Consider the following 15,689-nt stretch of genomic DNA (forward strand, 5'->3'; position numbering starts at 1 on the left):
TGTCGTTACCTGTCTCTGGCGAATTTGACGCTGCTTCGACCGCACACCGCCCCTCGCTTGCCTCTCCAGCTGTTCCCACCGCTGGTGCTCCTTCTGCCGTCAGCCCGCTGCTGTGCCGTGCCGTGCCGTGCGCCCGCATTTCCGATGCAGCAGCGACCATGACAGGCATCGCCGCTGCTTCTTTCTTCTCCAACGCTTGCAGGTTCGGCAGCTGCGGACTTCATTTCGACTCCCTGGCCGAGCTCATCGTGCACATCGAGGATAACCACATCGGTAAGAGCCGAACATGGGGAGCCACGGCCGAGCTAATTAGCCAGCTTGCCAGCTAGCACTAGCTGCTATGCTAGCGAGCTAGCCGGGTGGCTTCCTGCGCCTTGACAACCCTTGTTGCTAGGTGTGGTGTCAAGTGTTCGTGCGCTGCTACTGTACTTCCTGTCCATCACCCACGACGTTAACACTGTTTCCCCGTCCAGAAATATGTCGCGACGAGGCGACGACATCTTCACTCTTAACAGGAAGATGCCTTGTTGACGTTGCCCCCGCTGGCTCGTGCACATTATTGCGGCGCGAGGCCCTCTCGCCGAACTACCGGAAGTGTCTGTAGTTGACACGCAGAACATCACGCGGATTTAAACTTCTTGGGATTCCATTCGAAATAAAACTTTTAAACAATAAAGCACAAGTTAATGCCAAGATAATATCGCCGTATTTTGCAAAGTTATGATTTATTTATTTACCACATAGTATAGTGTAGTACTATCTTCAGGGATGTCCAAAGTGAGGGCCAGGGGCCATGTGTGGCCTGCTGCTTGTTTTTACTGGCACGCAGCACAAGAAAAATTAAGCAGTGAAACAAAATGTATAATGTAACTAGCAATTATATTACTACTAATACAAGTTATTAGTAATCACACTAATAAAAATCATCTAATAAGATGCTTTTACAGTGTACGCTATATATAATATACCTATTTTAAATTGTAAAATACATAATTTACCTGTCACTAATTAATGATAATAAAAGAAGAATAAGAACAGATGGAATTTGAATGGAATTGAAGTCAGTCTCCCCTTTAGCTTAGTTAGCGGGCTACTGCAGCAACCATGCTAGTGGTTGTACACTGTTATCACTAGTAGTCTGACATGATGCATGCATCCTTACAAACATATATTTAATATTTTTGGTCACCCTTGCTGAAATATTATATTAAATATTATTAATTAATTTTACCGCTTTTCTCACGAGGGTCGCGGGGGTGCTGGAGCCTATCCCAGCTGACTTCGGGCGAGAGGCGGGGTACACCCTGGACTGGTGGCCAGCCAATCACAGGGCACATATAGACAAACAACCATTCACACTCACATTCATACCTATGGACAATTTGGAGTCGCCAATTAACCTAGCATGTTTTTGGAATGTGGGAGGAAACCGGAGTTATTATATATTATATTATAATATATATATATTAGAAATATTTGAGGTCCCAGATTGTAAGAGTTGACTATCATCGCATATTTTTAAATTATTACTGACATACGGTGGATGACATGTCATTGTGAATCCACTTTGTGTAACTTCTTAGCATATCTACATTAGTTTTTTTGTGTGTTTATAAAATAAAAAACATCCTCTTCACCTTTTGATTTTTCAGTATGCGGCCCTGTATAGAAAACATATAGACACTCCTGGTGTACCGCAAGGCTAATATTGCCAGGGGGCCACATTTTCAGTGGAACTTCCACTATTACGCCTTTTGTGTATTTAATATTAATGCAATTTGACCTCACTAAACGTCTCATATAGTCATAAATGCTAAATATTCTACATGACAGGACCATTGTGCTGCAAAAATGTTAGCTAGTTTTTAATTGAACTTGTGGGCAAATCTGATGACATTTATGGACTGAATTTTCCGAATATTATTTCAAAATATATATTCACTGCAAACATCAAACCTGGGAAACTTGTTGCATGTGCTTCTACAAGACTGATATCAAAAAAAGCAATTAATAACGCAAGCCTTGATGAGGTTTACAGTATAATACTATATGTAGCGCCTACTGTTCTATGTTTCTATATGCCTGAATCGAATAAAGCTTAAAAAACACTCCAATGTCTTTTAGTTCCATGTAATGCGTAGAGTAAATTCCCTTGCTCACAGTTTAACAGCTAAGTTCCTACATCTGTTGCCTCCATCTAATATTTCAGTGTCGTTATTGAAGCTGACAAGGCCCCAGCTGCCTGTGTTGTTCTTGTTTGTTGCTTGAACGGCTTTAATATCCTTTCCCCTCTCACGGGGCGCTGTGTGCGTGTGTCTGAGGTGTTAGTCGCGGAGGGAAGAAAAACGCCTCAAAATGACTTATTGGGGAATAATGAGGCAATTAGTTTGCTCAAGAGTGGAAAAACTTTGCAAACCCAAAGTCCCCTTCCTTTGTGTGCTGGCCCTGTGTGCCCACTCGGAAGAAGTGCGAGATCTCGCGCACCGTGCCAAGTGCCTGTGAAGCGTAATTACAGACAGAGTGCCTGATTTGGCCGCTCTTCCTCCCTCATCTGGTGGCCTGCTGCATGAAGCACATTCCCCTTTGTAATTAGGTGCCTGGAAAACAAGCAATAACATTCTCCTTCCCAAGTTCCACGGCAACAAGACGGTCGGGTGAGGCTGACAGAACAATAGGTGGCGCTACCCTGCTGAGGTTGCTGCTCTCAGGAATATTGTACCCTAGCTTAACTTCAGTGTGAGTCAGTACTTTTGGACAATTTTATGCTTCCATTTTTTGGGAGAAACATTACAGTTTTCCATAACGTCCGCCCCATTACGCACCTTCGAGATAAACTAGAGGCACTTTCTGAGATCAAACATCAGCGATCTCTAACGTCAGAGATGTTCTTCTCAATAAATGGGCAAAATTTTCGATACTTTATATAATATACTTTAAGTAAGGATCGGGATCCAATGAGTAGCCTGTAGCCTTCGAGCCTGTAATGCCCCATTATATAATAATCATAATAATAATGTAATCTAATACATTTTCACGTCATTATGTAATGATGCTACATTTAAAAATTTAATTATTGAATGAATAATAAAATACATTTTACCGCATTTTATAATAACTTATTACTTATTGCAAAAGTTATTACAAAACATGTTGAAATGTACGCATTTTGTAACAAAGTCTACAATATGGCAGAAGTTATCACAAAATCTGTAAAAATTATGACAAAATATTTATGGGGTTGTGACATAATGACGTGAAAATTTGCAACATTATTATGTTGCAGAGCCACACTATAAGGGGACCAAAAAAATATGAAAAATTAATAAAATTTTATCAATTTATTATTGGCAGAATAAAGTAAAAAATAAATTATAATTGTAATTTTATGACAAGAAAATCAACAAAAAAGTAGTAATTAACGGGTACTGTCAAGCCATACAATATACCGCTCACTGTCATTTTAAGAATAGTGCGATTAATTAATTATGACCTGCAACTAATTGATCAAAGTCTCTTTTTTTTTTAATCTGACCTTATTTTGAAACATGGCTTTATAAAGTAATATGTTTTTAAACACAGTTGACCTTTGTATGATGTAATATAGCAGGATTCATTGTGGCTATATTAATAAATACTTATGAATTTCTATATTTTCAATTTTTTATTCCATAAAAGTTACTTAGTCTATTTGTTAAATAACAACAGTATCCCAGTATGGTGAGACCGGAAGCTGTGCGGGAAAAAAAAGAATCTGTCTATTTAATATTGTAAACATATTCACTCAGCTTAATCAAGTACTAACATTAAAGTATATCCTCATTGATCCAGTCATGTGATGCAGGAAAAACTTGATGGTGAAATATTTGCTTTGTTGCTAAGTAACCAGTCCTAAATTGACCAGAGGCACACTGCCAGTGTGTTTATTAAAGTGTGTGTGCGCGCTGTTGATGGCCTGCAGTGCCCAAAGCTTGGTCACAATCAGTCTGCTTGTTGCCAGTCGTCACTGCAGCCTCATTTAGAAGATTTTGCACTCCTTCACCCAAAAAAAAAAAACATGCGGAAGTAATAAATTTGAAAAGCACTAACTAGTTCCCTGATCTGTGCACCTGGTGGGCCTAATTACATTTCCCCATCCCCCGACACCACTGCTCCTGTTCCTGTGCACTGACTGTGAGACCGGAGGGGGGGGTCCAATGTCTGCCTTAACATATCACATATTGATAACACACGCTAGTTCATTGACTATTTTCATTGGTTCATTGGTTGAAACTAAAAAAGGAAGTAAAATTCATCCCTTAATCTACTTGAAATTCAGTTTTAGAATTAGAATTAATATTATGAACAGAACAGAAAAAAACTAATACTGCATGTAAAAAGTACTTAATACTTGCGTAAAGAGAGATAGATATTTTATCAACTCATTCAATCCCAGCCATATTTGATGATTGACTGATTTTTGACGGCACACAGAATATTGTGTTCTAGGGCTATATAGATATGGTATATAGGCTCTCATCTTTTATCAGAAGAAAAAGCTAGTTCATACATGTTTTTTCTTATTTAGTAATCAGCAGTAGAACGATGTTAAGGTTCAGCAAAATGTCCCAACAAAAGGGATAGAAACGGCTTTTTGTAAAAAGATACATTTCAAGGATAACTTTCAGTTTGACATAAATTTAGTCAAAATATATAAACAACTGTTCCTTCAATAACCCATACAAAAATGGTTGTTTTACATGAAAATAATAAAAATATTTCTATTTTATTTGGAACTAAACCGTGGGTGTGAATGCATTCAAATTTGAAATATTCAAATGGCAAAGTTGCAGACCGAGTTCTTATAAAATGCACTTCTGTCACCGCGTGGCTGTTTTCCCAGCTTAAAATTGCACCAAACATGCTTCTCTTCTCTGGTGGAGTTGCATAGACGTATCTATGGCAGAGATCGGACAGTTTAAAATAAAAAAATATATATATAAATATGAGCGAATGAGTTGATCTCCGAGACCTACTAACACCTACTATCTATAGCGATTGGTTGACCAACCTGGACACTTTTATAAAATGTATAGTGCCAGCCTCTGTGCTTGCATTGCTGTTCAAAGATAGTTCTAGCATATTTGCATGTACTTTAAAAGGGCTAATTTCTTTAGTTTCTGTGTCCTTTCTCCGTACCTAAAAGAATATTTTTGTCAAATAATTACATTTAACTACTGTGGAGGGAGCCTGGAGCATGTAGTATGAAAATGTCAAAATAAGTGCCTATATGAAAAATAATATCTTTGACGGATCATCTGACCTACCTCCTGTACATTCAGTAAGTTGCCAGACGGAGCTGGACTACTATGTTTCATTTCCTCCACATCATAATGAATGGCCTATGCCACCACTCCTGCTTGTGTCCCCCCCCTGCTGATCACAGCCGCCATAAACATGTCACCGTAATGCTCGCCACTCGCGCCCTACCCCACCGTGCATCTGGCCTTGAGGGTAGGATGGGGAGAGCCAGCCAGACGTTGCTGGAAATGAGAGGTGTGTGTTTGTCTGTGTGTGTGTGTGTGTTTGTGTGTGTGTGTGTGAGCGAGTAAGAGAGAGAGAGAGGGTATTGGATGCAAGGGTCGTGGAGGGCTTTGTTAGAGGCGTCACTTCCCCTCTGTTGCCATTGGTAGATTTGATGGCCACTTGGGTTCCTGTTGCACGCTGTCATAGGTGCACTAATGTGTGTGTGTCTCACACGCAAGCCCCGAGCCGCCATTTTAAAAAGTAACCTTGATACTACATTCATTCATTTTCTACCGCTTTTCCTCACGAGGGTTGCGATGGGTGCTGGAGTCGATCCCAGCTGTCTTCGGGCGTGAGGCTGGGTACACCCTGGACTGGTCGCCAGCCAATCACAGGGCACATATAGGCAAACAACCATTCACACTCTCATTCATATATATGGACAATGTGGAGTCACCAATTAACCTAGCATGTTTTTGGAATACTGTAGATTATTGGAGAAAATCAACCTAATTACAAGTCTGGAAATGATGGGGGCACCAAACTAAATCATTTCTATTAATTAATCAGTTATTTATATGCCAGTCACATGTGCTAACACGCTAACAAAATTTTGGCCACCAAGGTGGACCACCGATGGAGTTTGATTAAAGAGTTTCCCATCACGGCCTTCCTGGTCCTGCCGGTGGCGCCCCCAAAAGAATAGCAAAAGCTGTAGGGAATTGGTCCCCGCAGACCTTCCGTGTCCGCTGTGCCCAAGCGAGGTGTGTGTGATTTACGGTGTGTGGGAACAGATTGATCCACCGCTGTTGGGAGCGAGCTGACGTTACACTCACAGAGGCTCATTAGTGATCTTCTGGGGGGCTTGACACAACTATAACACGACTCCCTCGACCCGCCTCTAGCGTTTTGGCAGTCTTTTTCCATGACAGTGGATGGAAGGTGTCCTTCTCACGGCATGTGCAGCTAATGAAATGCATGCTTTGACGCTGTTCTCAGAGCTTTACCTGCCAGTGTCATAAAACTGTATGTTATCATCAGGGAATCAGTGCATGATGATGGGATGCTTCATTAGGTTCACAATACGTAGTCATTATAAAAGCTGCATTCACAAAGATGATAATGCAATGTTTTGAAATGATTACAAAAGTACATGTGCTACATGACCACTCCAGGGTGTACCCCGCCTCTCACCCAAAGTCAACTGGGATAGGCTCCAGCATATCCCCCACCCCATTTACCTACAGGTGTTGGGTTTAATTTCTTAAAACTTTGTGCTCTGTGGCTGCACGGCGGTCGTGTTGTTAGCATGCAGACCTTACAGCTAAGAGACCGGGGTTCAATTCCACCCTCGGCCATCTCTGTGTGGAGTTTGCATGTTCTCCCCGTGCATGTGTGGGTTTTCTCCGGTTTCCTCCCACATTCCAAAAACATGCTAGGTTAATTAGCGACTCCAAATTGTCCATAGGTATGAATGTGAGTGTGAATGGTTGTTTGTCTATATGTACCCTGTGATTGGCTGGCCACCAGTCCAGGGTGTACCCCGCCTCTCGCTTGAAGACAGCTGGGATAGGCTCCAGCTCCCCCTGCTACCATCGTGAAGATAAGCGGTAGAAAATGAATGAATGAATTGTGCAAGCGTGAAGAGACGTTAAATACAATCTAACGTACCCTGGGTTCCCAGCATGCCTTTATAAACAATAACTGTGTCATGTTTGTTGTTAGAGGTTCGTCAGTGTTACCCACATAGTATGTTAACTTATCTGTCCATTGTCATGATGTTTATTGTTTGTAAGCTAGTTGTTGGCTACTGCTTAAAAATGAAAGTACAGTGTTGTGTCTCTGACTATGCCGAGTTACGTTGCCATCTATTGGACGGTGTTGTAATGATAGTCCTAATATAATGTGACTGGGTCAGCAGATCTAAAATGGGAAACGCTGCGGTATATAAACCAAAAGCAACCTGCACTAGTTTCATCTCACAGCACTGATTTAGTTTTATCCAGAAAAGGTGGTATAAATGCAAAAAAAACAAGTGTCGTTCTACTCAAATTGACAGTTTAGCGAGGCGTTTGTAAGCTGCGGTGAGTAAACGAGCTAGCAGATGGATCCCAGCGTCGGCGTTCGACCACACGGGGGTAGCAGTCTTTCACGGGAGACGACGAGGCTGAGCTGCACACAGCAAAGCTTGAGTTTTTATGGGCCGTCTCTTCTCCCACGTGGACGCCGCTGTGAGGAGTGTTTGAAGTCAGGCCTGCTTCACCTCGGGGTGTGGAGATTGGCTATTGGCGCTTTTTTAGCACGGCTGGACGACGTTGGATGTCTGGCTCCTAGTGTACTGGACTCATGAATGAGCAATGCGGTGGCTGTGTTGAATAGTAGAACTGTTGTACAATACCTAACTAAAGGAAAACTCGCCTTAAGTGCGCTGCTGGGATAATTTCATGGTTTTGGTCTCAGACAAAATCACAGAAAATAAATTACTCAGTGTTATTGAGCCAAGGGACGTACAGTGTTTTTCGGTTAACAGAAAATTCATGCCATAATTTTGCCTCGAGTTATGTAGATTTTCCAGTTTGTGTCCAATATGAAGTGCATCTTGTTGTGTTGTTAATACGCTTCCTTATTAGCATCCTGTTAGCTTACCACCACATAGAAACAGAATTGATGAGACATGACATTATAATTATCATTACATGGCATGATAGAGTGAAAAACCCTCCCATTTGGTGTGGAAGTGGTCAGTTTCAACCCCCTTTCTTTAAGTTTAGTTCAGTTTGTTAGTTTAGTTAGCTGTAGGTTGCACATTGCCATTACATGGCATGATAGAGTGAAAAACCCTCCCATTTGGTGAGGAAGTGGTCAGTTTCAACCCTTTTCTTTAAGTTTAGTTTAGTTTGTTAGTTTAGTTAGCTGTAGGTTGCAAATTGCAATTGCGCAATGTGGTGTAAACAAAGAATAACAGGAGTGTGAAGGTAACTATAGGGGTGTTATTTCCTGTATGCAGGGCTCTACTAATGGTAAAAATATGCTAATTTTAGCTAGCATACCTGCATTTGCGCCGATAACTCCTCTCTACTCTGACACAAATAACTTGGTCTTGTCCAGAGAAACATCTACCAGGGTTCTGAAGCTAAACTCAACCTTCAAAACGACCCTTTCTACATTTCTGCTCGATTTTGTAGCCGTTTGTAGCTCTCTGGCATGATAGAGTGAAAAACCCTCCCATTTGGTGTGGAAGTGGTCAGTTTCAAACCCCTTTCTTTAAGTTTAGTTTGTTAGTTTAGTTAGCTGTAGGTTGCACATTGCAATTGTGCAATGTGGTGTAAACAAAGAATAACAGGAGTGTAAAGTTAACTATAGGGGTGTTATTTCATGTATGCAGGGCTCTACTAATAAAAATATCATAAACAGGATTTCTATGCTATAACTTATAAAAGTCGTCAGTTTAGTAATATGAATCTTACTCTGACTTACCGTGGTCAGGTCTGGAATCATTTCACTGCGATAAACACCACAACTCTATAACTTCTTAGCATATCTGCATGTGTTGGTTTACACAATATCAACATGGCCGTTGCATCCGCTCATTTGTGGAAAAAGTTTGGACTCGCCAGGGCTATACTATTAACTACATTGTTTTCTTCTCCTTGCTCAGACACAGACCCCCGCCTTCTGGAGAAGCAGGAGCAGCAGCAGCCCACCTATGTCGCCCTCAGTTATATTAACAGGTAAACAAATGCTATATATATGTATATATATAGTATATAAAATGTAAGCCATACAAAGGTTGTGTGTACATCAGTGTGTGTCTACCAGCATGTTTAGACGTCATCTGGCGAGTCGTAAAGAGGAGCCGCATCAGGATTCGGTAGCTGGTAGAGCCGGCAGTCAGCTTTGATAAGGAGTCTCACAGCCGCTACCTCCCAGCCTGCGTGAACACATGTTGGTGTGGTTATCACTTCATTTGAGGATTCCACTTTAGCTTTAACAATTTTTTTATGACAAGCATTTAAACCTACTGTCCATAAACCCCTTCTTGATGTCTTTTTTATGGGATTGGAGATGCTTTTTTTCCCCCCCAAAAAACCCTCAATGCACTAAAAACACATGTTAAAATTAGCGCTGTTAGTCAATTAAAAACATTTCATCCCAATTAATTGCATTTTGTCCATAGTTAACGCATATTTAATAATTTAATCATATAATAATAATAATTAATAATTCAATCATATGCAAATACGTCAAATTTTATGTAATGGGAAGTAAATCTTGGAAATATTTGCCATTATTTTAATCCCAACTAATATACACTTACACATTTTGAATGTGTAATGATAACGGCGATTTATCCAACTTTTTGACGGTGCTTGAACGCACCTTCGTTCTCTAACGCTGCCCATATGTCCTGCTATATTGTATTTAAGCCTGTTTCTTTCACCTTATATTTACTATATTTACTTTAAGTGCTGATACTATGTGGGAAATGCATAAAGGTAAGAGCTGATGACGGAATTCGGTGCTAATCTGCATATCTGTGGTACACAACCTCTCTGGAAAAAAAACAATGGCGGTTCTGTCTTCTATTAGTTGTTTGAATGTTTTAATATTCCGGTTATAGAGTTGCACAATCCATAATAATGAAAAATTAGACCGCTACAATGTACGTATGTTTTACTAACGTGTTGACTAGCTAGCTAGCGTACAAGCTAATGCTAATTAGCGCTATTGTCTTTGACATTAGCCTCCAAATAGCTGTCATCGGCTATGCTAATTTTAGCTAGCATACCTGCATTTGCGCCGGTAACTCCTCTCTACTCCCAGAAGCGACGTACTTCGTGACAGAAATAACTTACTCTTGTCCAGAGAAACATCTACCAGGGTTCTGAAGCTCAACTCAACCTTCAAAACGACCCTTTATATTCATTTCTGCTCAATATTTGTAGCCGTTTCTAGCTTTCTAACATCAGCTGCGGTTCCTTAAACTACGGCGTCTGCCGAGGGTCAAAACAGGATGTGCTCACGTTAATGGCGCGTCAAAAAATGGCGTCCTTAAAGGGAAATTGTTACCATTTATTGCGGCAAATTACACCAATTGTTTTGTTTGTGTGCATTTTCATGTCAAATGTCCAATTATGTAGCTGTAATTGTTGCAATTTCACTTTTTTGTTTGAATGAATGTATGAGAAACACTAGATGATGTGTCAAAATAGTCTTTTGTCAATATCATGTGAACATGGGATTTTTGGTCCCGCGTCTTTGCCTGCAGGTTCATGACTGAAGCTGCCAGGCGAGAGCATGAGGCTCTGAAGAAGAAGATGCTGCCCAAGTTGTCTCTATCTCTGACGGGCAGTCTGTGTCGCACCAGCGGAAACCTCACTCCCCCCGTCACACCTCCCATCACGCCTTCCTCATCCTTCCGCAGCAGTACACCCACAGGTGAAGCGTCCTTCTCCACACTGGCATTCATTCACACGAAGGCTTTTCTAATACACTCTCACCTTTTTCATTCCCCACACAGGTAGCGAGTGCGACGAAGAGGATGTAGACTTCGAGGAGTCCGACAGCGACGAGTCGTGGACCACAGAGAGCGCCATCAGCTCGGAATCCATCCTCAGCTCCATGTGCATGAACGGAGGGGACGAGAAACCCTTCGCCTGCCCCGTCCCTGGCTGTAAAAAGAGATACAAGGTTTGGGCTGTTGGTGTTCATTTTATTAGCATTAAGTCCTAATTAGCATAATGGAGTATATTCAACAAGAAAAAATTATGATAAGAAAAAATATATATAAAAAAAATAAAATCCTCAAAGCTATAAAGTGATTATTACAAAAATAAACTCATAATAATACAAGACATTTTGATGAAAAATAAAGTCATAACGAGAATAAAGTTGTATGGCTTCATTGTACAAAAATAAAATTATGATATTGCAATAATAAATTGGTAATATTACAAACAAATACATTGAAATATATAATAGAATAATGATTTTACAAATCCAAAAAAGCCTTATTTTACAAGACTACAGTCCTAATGTTTTTTTAGGTCGTAATATTAGTAGAAAAATTCCATAATTTAGTCCTCATTTTACAAGAATACATTCAAAATATTGCAAGAATAAAGTGGTAATATTGCAACAAAAATTTAATCTTTTTTGGACAAAATAAAGTAAAATAATAGCCAAAAAAATCATCATTATAGAAGAATAAAGATATGATATTTTGAGATTAAAGTCGTAATAGTACAAGAGTGGGAAAAGGCCTCATTGTACAAAAAGAAAGTTGTGATATTCTAAGAATATTTAGCAAGACTAAAGCCATAATATTAAAAAAATAATTAGTAGTAATATCAGGAGAAATATGTCACAATTTATCTAAAATAAAGTAATATTATTAGGGAAAAAATCTTCATTTTGCAAGAATAAAGTGGTAATATTAAGACAAAAATTTAATCTTTTTTTTTACAAAATAAAGTAAAATAATAGCAAAAAAAATCATCATTATAGAAGAATAAAGATATGATATTTTGAGATTAAAGTAGTAATAGTACAAGAGTGGGAAAAGGCCTCATTGTACAAAAAGAAAGTTGTGATATTCTAAGAATAAATTGGTAATATTACAACAAATTTATATCTTTACCAGAAAAAGAAGCCCTCATTTTGCAAGACTAAAGTCATAATATTATTTAAAAAAAATAATTAGTAGTAATATCAGGGGGGAAATGTCATAATTTATTTAAACTAAAGTAATATTATTAGGAAAAAAAGTCTTCTAAATAAATTAATAGTGTTGCAAGACTAAAATAGTAATATTACGACAAAAATGTCATCTTTTTTTGGGACAAAAAATACAAGAATAATGACATATTTTGAGATTAAAGTAGTAATTAAAGTAGTAATAGTACATTGTACAAAAAAAGTTGTGATATTCTAAGAATATTTAGTAAGATTGTCATAATATTATAAAAAATAATCAGTAGTAATATCAGGAGAAAAATGTCACAATTTATCTAAAATAAAGTAACATTATGAGGAAAAATTAATTTTACAATAATAAATTAATAGTGTTGCAAGAGTAAAGTGGTAATATTAGGACAAAAATAATTTAAATTTATATATTTTTTAAATTAATTATTATATTAAAATTACAGCCAAGTTGGTATTGCCAACTTGCTAATTGGTAATTTTTTTTAATTGGTAATAAATTTAATATAATTTTTTAAAATAAAAAGTGATGTACAGTCCTGATCAAAATTTGAAGACCTGTTGAAAAATTGCAAGATGCCCAAATGTTCTCAATTGGCTGTAGATGAAGAAAGTCTGCCTTTTGACGCCCCTGCACCAGACCACTTTGTATCCTAAGCACATGTCATCCACCGTGCTTCTTCCCAGAATGTCAACGGGATTAAATATCACGCCAAGAACGGCCACCGGACCCAGATTAGGGTCCGCAAACCCTTCAAGTGCCGCTGCGGGAAGAGCTACAAGACATCTCAGGGTCTCCGCCATCACACCATTAACTTCCACCCGCCCATCTCCACTGACATCATCCGTAAGATGCAGCAGTAGGGGGAACGAGGGAGCGCGCCCTTCTTCCTAAACGTCCACCATCACCAGCAGCAAACGCTGTTTCTTCTTCTCTTCACTTTGCTCCAACTGTGACACTAAGAGTCCATCATTATTTGCATGCTTTAAAACGCATACTATTTTTTTTGATGTTCTTAAAGTAGTCACAGTTTTGCGGTTTGCACATTTAAGCTATGAAAATGTAGAGTTTTTTTTTTTTTTTGTTTAAATAATTTTTTTGGACCTATGGTGCTTGTTGGCGAAAAGAAATCATGTCACGATGTTTTGCATTATTCAAACAAAGTGGATGTGCCAAAATCGGACCCCATTTGAAGGCAACATTAGCTACACCCGCACGATAACGATATAACTTATGCTGCACAACGCTGCCAACCACAATAACGAACATATTAATACACATGCCTAATAACGGGTGGCCATATTTTTATTTTTACATCACCCAACTCAGGTGACGTTTGCAAGCATTTCAGCAACGCGTTCTAACAGTGTTCAAACCCTCTTTTTTTTTTTTACATTCATTCCTAATACTGAAGTAGTTTTCTCCTGATTACTTTATAATGTGGGATTTTTAAGCACTTTTTTTTCTGTCTTAACAAGTTGCCAACAAATGAGCATTTTTGCCAAACTAACGTTCCTGGTGTATACGTATTATGTAAATAGAAAGTATACAAGATCTACTGTTAGGTGGTGTAGTCTTGTGATGTTTGTCCTTGCCTTGAATTATCAAATCATTCCAGATCATGACAGCGGAGGTAAATGGGTGTTAAGAGCAAGGGTGTCCAATATACGGATCTGGGAGCCTTACATCTTGCTAAAAAGGACTTTGTACAAGTTTATCATTCATTTTCTACCGCTTTTTCTCACAAGGGTGAAGGTGGGTTTCCTCACTTATGTTCATGAGCTTTGGGTCATACCGAAAGAATCGTAGCTGGACTCACCCTAAAAGATGAGTGAGGAGCCAAGTCATCCGGAAGGGGATCAGAGTAGAACCGCTTCTCCTTCACATCGAAAAGAGTCAGTTGAGGTGGCTCGGGTATCTCGTCCTCCCTGGTGAGGTGTTCCGGGCATGCCCAGCCGGGAAAAAAAGGCCACAGGGCAGACCTAGGACACGCTGAAGGGACTATGTCTCACAGCTGGCCTGGGAACACCTTGGTGTCCTCCCGGTGGAGCTGGGACCGGGAAGTCTGGGCTTCCCTACTGAGACTGCTGCCCCCGCAACCCGGACCCGGATAAGCGGAGGAAAATGGATGGATGGATGGGTGGCGGGGGGTGCTGGAGCCTATCCCAGCTGTCTTCTAGCGAGAGGTGGGGTACACCCTGGACTGGTGGCCAGCCAATCACAGGGCACATACAGTGAAGAAAATAAGTATTTGAACACCCTGCTATTTTGCTATTTCTCCCACTTAGAAATCATGGAGGGGTCTGAAATTTTCATCGTAGGTGCATGTCCACTGTGAGAGAGATAAACTAAAAAGAAAAATCCAGAAATCACAATGCATGATTTTTTAACAATTTATTTGTGTGATCCAGCTGCTAATAAGTATTTGAACACCTGAGAAAATGAATGTTAATATTTGGTACAGTAGCCTTTGTTTGCTATTACAGAGGTCAAACGTTTCCTGTAGTTTTTCACCAGGTTTGCACACACTGCAGGAGGGATCTTGGCCCACTCCTCCACACAGATCTTCTCTAGATCAGTCAGGTTTCTGGGCTGTCGCTGAGAAACACGGAGTTTGAGCTCCCTCCAAAGATTTTCGATTGGGTTCAGGTCTGGAGACTGGCTGGGCCATGCTAGAACCTTGATATGCTTCTTACGGAGCCACTCCTTGGTTTTCCTGGCTGTGTGCTTCGGGTCGTTGTCGTGTTGGAAGACCCAGCCACGACCCATCTTCAATGCTCTGACAGAGGGAAGGAGGTTGTTCCCCAAAATCTCACAATACACGGCCCCAGTCATCCTCTCTTTAATGCAGTGCACTCGTCCTGTCCCATGTGCAGAAAAACACCCCCAAAGCATGATGCTACCTCCCCCATGCTTCACAGTAGGGATGGTGTTCTTCGGATTGTACTCTTCATTCTTCTTCCTCCAAACACGCTTATTGGAATTATGACCAAAAAGTTCTATTTTGGTCTCATCTGACCATAAAACTTTCTCCCATGACTCCTCTGTATCATCCAAATGGTCATATGCAAACTTAAGACGGGCCTTGACATGTGCTGGTTTAAGCAGGGGAACCTTTCGTGCCATGCATGATTTCACATCATGACGTCTTAGTGTATTACCTACAGTAACCTTGGAAACGGTGGTCCCAGCTCTTTTCAGGTCATTGACCAAGTCCTGTCGTGTAGTTCTGGGCTGATTCCTCACCTTTCTTAGAATCATTGAGACCCCACGAGGTGATATCTTGCATGGGGCTCCACTCCGATTGAGATTGACCGTCATGTTTAGCTTCTTCCATTTTCTAATGATAGCTCCAACAGTGGACCTTTTTTCACCAAGCTGCTTGGTAATTGCTCCGTAGCCCTTTCCAGCCTTGTGGAGGTGTACAATTTTGTCTCTGGTGTCTTTGGACAGCTCTTTGGTCTTCGCCATGTTACAAGTT

The 15,689-nt window shown here is 40.1% G+C and overlaps 1 protein-coding gene across 1 annotated transcript; it reads left to right on the forward strand.

The window, feature by feature from the left end:
• Positions 1-26: 26 nt before the first annotated feature.
• Positions 27-14,520, forward strand: jazf1b (JAZF zinc finger 1b). The gene is made up of 5 exons (XM_058085602.2): positions 27-273; positions 9,161-9,233; positions 10,772-10,941; positions 11,024-11,193; positions 12,895-14,520. Exons 1-5 carry the CDS (start codon positions 159-161, stop codon positions 13,069-13,071), a joined length of 705 nt encoding a protein of 234 aa, XP_057941585.1. The 5' UTR covers positions 27-158; the 3' UTR covers positions 13,072-14,520.
• The last annotated feature ends 1,169 nt before the right edge of the window (positions 14,521-15,689 follow it).

This window comes from Doryrhamphus excisus, linkage group LG17 (genome assembly GCF_037039965.1).
Source record: "Doryrhamphus excisus strain RoL-2023G ecotype Guam linkage group LG17, RoL_Dexc_Guam_v1.1, whole genome shotgun sequence".
Lineage (NCBI taxonomy): Eukaryota > Metazoa > Chordata > Actinopteri > Syngnathiformes > Syngnathidae > Doryrhamphus > Doryrhamphus excisus.